This window comes from Neoarius graeffei, chromosome 13 (genome assembly GCF_027579695.1).
Source record: "Neoarius graeffei isolate fNeoGra1 chromosome 13, fNeoGra1.pri, whole genome shotgun sequence".
Classification (NCBI taxonomy): Eukaryota; Metazoa; Chordata; class Actinopteri; order Siluriformes; family Ariidae; genus Neoarius; species Neoarius graeffei.
The window spans coordinates 38,309,118-38,318,416 of NC_083581.1; the positions used below are offsets into that span (position 1 = coordinate 38,309,118).

Consider the following 9,299-nt stretch of genomic DNA (forward strand, 5'->3'; position numbering starts at 1 on the left):
TCTATTCACCAGGGGTTTTGAGATTAACTGTCTAACTGATTTGAAAATATGAATTTTGGGCTTCATAATGACAATTCTGTGAGACGCTATGGTGAAGGATGAAACTTTTTTCAACATAAATTCACATTATACTAAATTTAAAGTGATTCACCATCCTAATATAATACTTCCCTCTTCAGAGATGTCCTCCAACTGTTTTTGTTGCAGTTTATCCAACATCTAAAGTCTTTATGGCACAAAAACCACATGTAACACAGTTGACAGACAAAGTAACACGGATGACAGAAGTAACACAGTTGACAGGACACAACAAGAGTAATCTTTTTTTATATAAAAATGAATTAAGCATTAATTGCGAATTACTTATTTATTTAAATGTAATCAATTTTCAAGTGAACAGACTAAAAATCATTTCAACAATAGATAACAATTTATGGGAACACAGCAAACTTGAAGATTATAGTGGTATAGTTAAGTTGATAAATTCAATTGAACAGATAAAAACAAACTTGAACATTTTAATCCACCATGTCTATAATCAGTCATGTTCAGGTGTCCATCTTTGATGTGTCTCACAGGTCTGAGATCTTGGACCATATGTCCTTGTCGATCTCCATATGACGGGAGGTCACAGAGGTTGGAGGAAGAATCATTCTGATGATATCTTCATGTAAATACCATAAAATATCATCCTGCTGTGGCCAGAAGAAGCGGTTGAATCCAATCCGGTGCATGCATTTCACTTTCACATGTTTCATTCACCTCCTGAATCAATCCAGGATAAATCTCACTATCATATTTCAGACAACACCACTGGCCAATCCAAGCAATAACAGGTGGATTGTGACTGTTGTCCTCCTCTGTGTGTGCTCTTGCCTGAACCTTGAAGGTGAAGATTTTAGGGTTAGAACAGCAACACTCCTGGGTCTGTCTTATCGAACAAATGCAGCTTACCGTTGATGGGTAACACGGTTGACAGGTAACACAGTTGACATTTCAGCCATTTTTAGCACCTTGTGCTAACTACAGACCTCAGATCTGTCACCCGAAGACCTTGATCAACTCATATTTTTATACACTTTATCTTCATATTTGTAAATCTAACATCTAAAACAAGTTCACATGAATATGTTGGTAACACAGTTGACCATCAATTAATCTACTCTATGTGTACACAATAATATTGATAAAATATTGAAGAGGAGAAGTAAAGACTTACCACTCTGTCTTCAAATTTCCCTCCAAAAAGGGGATGACATCACATGGTGTTGGACATGTGACTTAAGGACAAACCATTGCAGATTTATGGGGGGTTTCAGTGGGTAACATGGTTGACAGCGATTTCTCGGACACACACAAATTTGTTAATTTAATGTATATGAATGACAAAAAATAGATTATAAAACACCTTTGTCATATTATTTATATTATTTTTAACAAATATTTATGATTTTCTTATGCAAAAGCATGTAATTTAATATTAATCTAAAGAGCCAAACCTGAAATTTGGCAAACCGGACAGCATAAAAACAACAAATTCTAGTATAGTATATGCATTTTTTGCAAAATAAATGATGGGATCTGTTGACTTTTTTTGTATTAAATAAAAGAGAAATGTGTCCTGATGTAAAATTGATCAGGGCTTTGAGTGAATAGTTAGTAAAATTGAAATTACAGCCAATGGACATGACATGTACCCCCAATTATAGAATGACCCAGGACAAGCATGAGTACAGCGCCCTCCACAATTATTGGCACCCCTCGTTAAGATATGTTCTTTGGCTTCTAATAAATTCTTTTTTTTTTAATAATATAGGACAACAATGCAAAAAAAGAGAAAAATCCAACCTTTAATTCAAGTGCATTTATTCAGTGGGAAAAAAATCCCACATTAAGAAATAATTATTTTATATGAAATCATGTGTGCCACAATTATTGGCACCCCGATGATAATACTTTGTACAGTACAACTCCCTTTTGCCAACAAGACAGCACTTAATATTTTCCTATAACATTTCACAAGATGGGAGAATACAGAGAGAGGGATATTCGACCATTCCTCTTTGCACAATCTCTCTAAATCATCCAGAGTCCTGGGTCCTCTCCTATGCACTCTCCTCTTCAGCTCACCCCACAGGTTTTCAATTGGGTTGAGGTCTGGGGACTGAGATGGCCATGGGAGGAGCTTGATTTTGTGTCTGGTGAATAATTTTTGTGTAGATTTGGCCACATGTTGAGGGTGATTATCTTGCTGAAAGACCCAGTGACGACCCATCTTCAGCTTTTGGGCAGAGGCCACCAGATTTTGATTTAAAATGTCCTGGTATTTCAAAGAGTTCATGATGCCATGCACCCTAAAAAGGTTCCCGGGGCCTTTGGAAGAGAAACAGGCCCACAGCATTACCGATCCTCCCCCATACTTCACAGTGGGCATGAGGTGCTTTTCCGCATACTCATCTTTTGTGATGTATTAGAGTGTTTGTTGCCAAAAAGCTCTATCTTGGTCTCATCTGACCAAAGCGCACAGTCCCAGTTGAAGTCCCAGTACCGCTTAGCGAACTCTAGACATTTACGTTTATGCTTGTAAGTGAGAAAAGGCTTTTTTTTGTGCATGCCTCCCAAACAGCTTGTTGGCATGTAGCTAGCACCTGATGGTTGTTATGGAGACTTTGTGACCCCAAGATGCTACTCTTTGATGCAATTCTCTAAAAGTGAGCTTTGGAGAACTTTTTACTTCTCTTACCATCCTCCTCACTGTGCGTGGTGGCAAGATAAACTTGCATCCTCATACAGGTTTGTTTGCCACTGTTCCAATTATTTTAAACTTCTTGATGATTCCTCTGACTGTAGATATGGGCAGGTGTAGGCAAGTGGCTATTTTCTTGTAGCCATTGCCTGACTTATGAAGGTCGACACACATCTGCCTTACTTGAATGGTGTGTTCTCTTGTCTTTCCCATGTTGAAGGGTGGATAAGAGAAATAGGCCTCTGTGTCACATCATATTTACAGTGGGGCAAAAAAGTATTTAGTCAGTCACCAATTGTGCAAGTTCTTCCACTTAAAAAGATGAGAGAGGCCTGTAATTTTCATCATAGGTATACCTCAACTATGAGAGCCAAATGAGAAAAAAAATCCAGAAAATCACATTGTCTGATTTTTAAAGAATTTATTTGCAAATTATGGTGGAAAATAAGTATTTGGTCAATAACAAAAGTTCATCTCATTACTTTGTTATATACCCTTTGTTGGCAATGACAGAGGTCAAACGTTTTCTGTAAGTCTTCACAAGGTTTTCACACACTGTTGCTGGTATTTTGGCCCATTCCTCCATGCAGATCTCCTCTAGAGCAGCGATGTTTTGGGGCTGTCGCTGGGCAACACAGACTTTCAACTCCCTCCAAAGATTTTCTATGGGGTTGAGATCTGGAGACTGGCTAGGCCACTCCAGGACCTTGAAATGCTTCTTACAAAGCCACTCCTTCATTGCCCGGGTGGTGTGTTTGGGATCATTGTCATGCTGAAAGACCCAGCCACGTTTCATCTTCAATGCCCTTGCTGATGGAAGGAGGTTTTCACTCAAAATCTCACAATACATGGCCCCATTCATTCTTTCCTTTACACGGATCAGTCGTCCTGGTCCCTTTGCAGAAAAACAGCCCCAAAGCATGATATTTCCACCCCCATGCTTCACAGTAGGTATGGTGTTCTTTGGATGCAACTCAGCATTCTTTCTCCTCCAAACACGACAAGTTGAGTTTTTACCAAAAAGTTCTGTTTTGGTTTCATCTGACCATATGACATTCTCCCAATCCTCTTCTGGATCATCCAAATGCTCTCTAGCAAACTTCAGACGGGCCTGGGCATGTACTGGCTTAAGCAGGGGGACACGTCTGGCACTGCAGGATTTGAGTCCCTGGCGGCGTAGTGTGTTACTGATGGTAGCCTTTGTTACTTTGGTCCCAGCTCTCTGCAGGTCATTCACTAGGTCCCCCCATGTGGTTCTGGGATTTTTGCTCACCGTTCTTGTGATCATTTTGACCCCACGGGGTGAGATCTTGCGTGGAGCCCCAGATCGAGGGAGATTATCAGTGGTCTTGTATGTCTTCCATTTTCTAATAATTGCTCCCACAGTTGATTTCTTCACACCAAGCTGCTTACCTATTGCAGATTCAGTCTTCCCAGCCTGGTGCTGGGAAGGGGGGAGGGGAGGAGGTAATCCAGCGCAAGCAAGCAGCCGTCCGCTCCTGCAGCCATGAAGGCGCTGGTCACGCACCCGCTTGTCACACTGGGGGTAAAAATGGCGACCGTGGAGAGTTAGAGAAGGAATGTGAGGAATACGAGAGTGTCTCCCGGCAGTGACCTTCAAGGGGAAATGTTGTCTCAGCAACAGCCTGAACCAAGGCCAGTGCTGTCTCAGGGCGCCGAATGTCGATAAGATATGAATTGTTTGGTCTTTCCAGACGCAGTCTTTGCACGTCCACACCGCTCGTCCATATCTGTCCATTCCGTCCATTCTATTCAAATTGATCTCTGAAAAACGTATTCCTTGCAAAGCTGAAAGCTGCTCCGAGATAACAACCATTTTGTGGTTAAAGTTCTGAGTGTCCACAGTCTGAGTGCCAACAGCTTTGCCCACCACTCCAATCATATCGGGCAGCTTTGTGGGGCTTTGAATAGCTGTCACCGTTGTCTGATTTCCTCGATATACCAGGGCAATGCTTAATCCAATCAGCAAAATTCCTGTAATCATGGTTCCGAATAGGTAGATATCTTCAATGTCCTCCACAGAAAGAATCGCCAGACACACGACCCACCACCACTCCCACGCGTCCATCATGTAACCAGCCGCAAACGTTCCGGCCGGACAGACGGGTTCCCCCGAACCCAAACTTCTCGTCGAGAAAACTGTGTCAATTTCATTAGGAGACCAGTTTATCAATTCCATGCTTTTTTTAGTTTAGAAAGTAATGCAGAAAGAGTCTCTTCAAAAAGTACAGCAGACGAGACAAGACACAGAAGCACAAGCAGGGAAAAAAAGGAGGGAGAGGGAAATGCGACCGCCTTCCATGGAAGCACGGAGAGGAAAAAAATGTAACCCTTATAGTTAAGGGTTAAATTTTTCTACAATTTTCAGTGTGAGATCATGCTTCTGCAATAAAAATTGAATTTATTTTAAGGCTTTTAACTAGTGCTGTTAAGCGATTAAAATATTTAATCGCGATTAATGTCGCGACTGTCATAGTTAACTCGCGATTAATCGCAATTTAATCGCACATTTTTGTCACATGAAAAACCATTGTAATTCTCTTATCAGCATAAAAAAGTGAATGGGCTTGCTTTGTACCAATGGTTTTTTTTTTTTATTGCAGAGCATAACACGTTTTGTCACAGCCACTGACATCCATAACTTCCATATTAGATGAGAAAACCAAGGGATGAAAAATAAAGTGCATATCACTGTGAAAATAAAATAATGTTTTATTTTACTCTTCATTAGTTTCTTTTGAAGAGAAGTATTTGCCATAAAAGAAGAAAAAACATAACAAAAATAAAAAATATGTAGGAACAAAAGCAGCCCCTTAAAAAGGCTGATACAAAATGAAAAGTGTCCTTTGAGTGGAGCAGTACAGCCCTACTGCTGCAATTTTTCAACAAAGGCTCACCAACCCAGCCTCTTGAATCTTGAACATGAACATCATGTAACAGGTATATAACAGGTGAGCCAACTAATGGCCTACTTTTTGTCTTTCAGCCAGTTACTCAAACAGACAAGCCTGTTGACATTTTCTGACAACAGGGAAGCTCGTTTTTTCTGAACAACATGTCCAGACAGTGAAAACAATCGTTCACATGGTACTGAAGTGGCAGGCGTTACTAAGTACTTGCGTGCAAGGGAGGCCATCTCACTGTGTGACGCTTCATGTGTGGACCACCATTCCTGGGGAGAGTCTTCAATGCCAATCATAGGTTCTGACTTGTAGTGCTCAATACACTGGTCCACATGGTCCTCCTCTTCATCCGAGGAAGATTCTTGTGTTAACATGAGAGCTGGCTTCTTCTTCTCTGGCTCGGGTGTGCTTTTGTTATCCCGTTCTGCTTGACTCCCCTTCCCCAGCTCCTGGAGCAAGGCGTGGATGGAATCCCACACAAGAACCCGGTCAGGTTTGCTCAGACACTTGAGGTCCTTAAACCTTGAAATGAAATGACATAAAATATCAACTTTATTGTCATACAAGCAAAGGCACAGGTAAAACAAAACATTAACCTATTAATCTCTATTCCAGATTCAAAACCAAAAATTAAAGAGAAGCCAACCCACAAAACAAAGTGGTATTTAAGACAAACAAAATACTGAGAAGAATGTAGCATGGATATCTTACCTTGGGTCGAGTGCTGTCGCAACCCTGAGCCATGTGATGTTTAACTTCTCCTTGTGACCTCCCATATCTGCTGAAAAGGTTTCCTTGAACTTGATCATGTACGCTGGGTCTTCCTCGGTGACATCCATCACTCGGGACAGGTGACATAATGCTGGCAGCACCACCGAGCAAGAAACAAACTTCTCTCCTCCCAGAAGATCAGACACATATCTGCAACAATGTACAAAAGCTCTTTAATGTCGTAATTCTCTCTGTCACACACATACAGGCACCAGAATCAGTTACAGTGATAGAGAGGGACAGAAGAGGGATCACACACATACACCCTACATTTACAATAGTGTGTGGGACACACACACACACACACACACACACACCAGACAGATAGCCTACATTTGCAGCAGTAGAAGGGAGAGAGGTCATACTGAGACATAGAATTAATTACCTGCAATGCTCCAACACAGCTTCGAGCTTCTTTGTTTTCTCCAGCTCAGTTGCTGTTGGCATGGTGACTTTGGTTGAGTTTAAGGCCAGTGCCTCTCTCAGAGGTTCAACATTCCGGTTGACACGCTTAATCATTTCAAGGGTACTATTCCATCTTGTTGCCACCTCCTGCGTGAGCGCTTCTTTTTTCTGCTTGTGTGCAATTTGTTGCTGCTCGAGCTCCAGGGCATTCGCTGTGCTGTGCTTGAAGTGTCCCACAAGTTTTCGGCATTTTGCCAATGCACTATCGAATGGGCTGTTATGCAGAGAAACCTTGATTGCACGGTGCACACTGTGTATGACGCACGGCATGTGTTCAAAGGGGAGCTTTCTGGCCGCTGCCATCATATTGCATGCACTATCTGTGGTCAGTGAGACAACTTTTTTTTCGATGTTCCACTCTCTGGCTACTTTCATAAAGTGCTCAGCAACAGTATCAGCGAAGTGCCTCTCTTCTGTCTTCATAACAGTCAAAGCATGGGACTGAAGTTCCCACTGTGGAGTGAAATAATGTGCTGTGACCCCGAGGTAGTTCTCATTACTGAGTGATGTCCAATAATCTCCTGTTAGCGCAACTATGTCTGTCTGCCCCAACGTCTGTTGTAACTGGGACTTCTCCGTTTCATAGAAAGTTTCTATGCGGCTCGTGATAGTAGCTCTGGAAGGAGTTTCGTAGGTCCAGTCGTTGGATGCGATGCGAATTATCTCGGTCAGACCCTCATCATCCACAATGCTAACGGGCCTGCATGCAGTAGCCACCCATTTAGCTATGGCTACAGTTAGCTTGTTTTTAGTTGCAGCATCCATGTGCCTGTGTCGAAACCCATCCATTGTTGCCTGGTTGTGGCGCAGAGGAGGCATCGAATTTGAATCACTGGTGTGTTTGGCCATCAAATGGTATTTCAAACTGGATGTGCTCCGATGGTAACTAAGTTCACATCGACAGTAAGTGCAAATTACTTTAGTTTTATCTACCGAGCCATCTTATAATGTTTTAAATTGAAACTTTCCATCTAGAAGTGTTCGTCCTGCTTCCATTTCAACTTGTCTGCTCAGTTGGGTTCTTCTTTGTTGGCTGTTTGCAACTGTATCGCTCAGTACCGCCACCCTGTGTGGGGCATGGCATTACAGTCTAGCTGCTATCGTTTTTCTAAGCAAAGTCTCTGTTCCAAGTTCCTGGCAGTTTCAAAAGCTTATGAAAAACCTACATCATGTCACAGAGCATTAATCTCCCAATAAAAAATTATCGCCGTTAAAATTGAGTCAAGTTAACGCGATAATAACGCGACATTTTTGACAGCACTACTTTTAACACATCTTAACCAGGGTTGCCAATAATTGTGGAAGGCGCTGTATATATTCACATTCAAGAGTGTGTTGTAGCTATGTGATTGGATGATGATGATGATGATGATGATGATGATGATGATGTGATTGACAAAGCTAAGTTATCTATGCATGACAGAGTAACTGTGGCAGCGGGGGCATGGTCAAGCGTCGGTCTGTGACCAGAGGGCGGAGTCAGGGAAGGTGAGTGGCAGAATCACTGCATCTGATGTCTATTAATGTGTGTTTGTGTGTCTTCCCCGTGACCGCGCCCTACATAAGGAGAGAGAGAGTAGAGGAAGGGAGCTCTCTCCCCAACCAGACAGCATGTGTGTGTGTGCGCGGGTGACTGGGAGAGTGTGAAAGAAAGCTGAAAAGCAACAATAAAAGTTTTGGAACTCAGTTCTGGCCTGCCGTCCTTCTGTGCTCCACCCACCCATACGAAGTGCTACAGTGGTGCTGAAACCCGGGACTGAGCACAGAGAAGAACAGCCCCATGGAGTCCTCCCCCTTCGCGGACCTGGTCCACGCCCTCACCACGGCCAAGCAGAGCCAGCACCAGGTGCTAATCGCCCTCCGGAAGGAGCAGGAGCAAAGGTTCGAGGCCCTGGTGCTGGAGCAGCAGGAAGATCGACAGGCGTTCTGGCACCTCCTCGCGTTGGCGGGGTCCACCACCTCCACCGCCGCAGGCCCTTCCCACCTCACCCTAACAAAGATGGGCCCACATGACATCCCTGAGGCCTTCCTCACGCTCTTTGAGCAGGCAGCAGAGGCCTCAGGCTGGCCAGTGGAACAGCGCACGGCGCGCCTCCTCCCTGCTAACAGGCGAGGCGCAGCTGGCCGCGCTACAGCTCCCTGCCAACAGCCAGCTGGTCTATGCAGACCTCCTCCGGGCTGTCCTCCAGCGGGTGGGGCGCACCCGCAAACAACACCGACAGCGCTTCCATGCTCTGCGCCTGGAGGAAGTCAGCCGGCCGTTCACATTTGGCCAGCAACTCCGGGACGCCTGCTGGCGGTGGCTGAGGGCTGACAACCACAACACCGAGGGAATCGTCGATCAGGTGGTACTGGAACAGTTCATCGCCCGACTACCCAAAGGGACCGCAGAG

General features: G+C 43.7%; 1 protein-coding gene across 1 annotated transcript; it reads right to left on the reverse strand.

Annotated features, from left to right (window-relative positions):
* Positions 1–572: 572 nt before the first annotated feature.
* Positions 573–7,725, reverse strand: LOC132895905 (E3 SUMO-protein ligase ZBED1-like). Its single transcript, XM_060936650.1, has 4 exons — positions 6,827–7,725; positions 6,382–6,591; positions 5,909–6,192; positions 573–664 (listed from the first exon to the last, which is right to left on the reverse strand). Exons 1-4 carry the CDS (start codon positions 7,723–7,725, stop codon positions 573–575), a joined length of 1,485 nt encoding a protein of 494 aa, XP_060792633.1.
* Between the last annotated feature and the right edge of the window lie 1,574 nt (positions 7,726–9,299).

Bases quoted from the DNA above. Each gene is read 5' to 3' on its own strand.
- LOC132895905 (XM_060936650.1), bottom strand. From the start codon at position 7,725: ATGCCTCCTCTGCGCCACAACCAGGCAACAATGGATGGGTTTCGACAC. The intron at 6,193-6,381 runs GTAAGATATCCA...TTTCATTTCAAG, and splicing joins GCGACAGCACTCGACCCAAG to GTTTAAGGACCTCAAGTGTC. The intron at 665-5,908 runs GTGAGATGGCCT...ATTTACATGAAG, and splicing joins CACACATGAAGCGTCACACA to ATATCATCAGAATGATTCTT.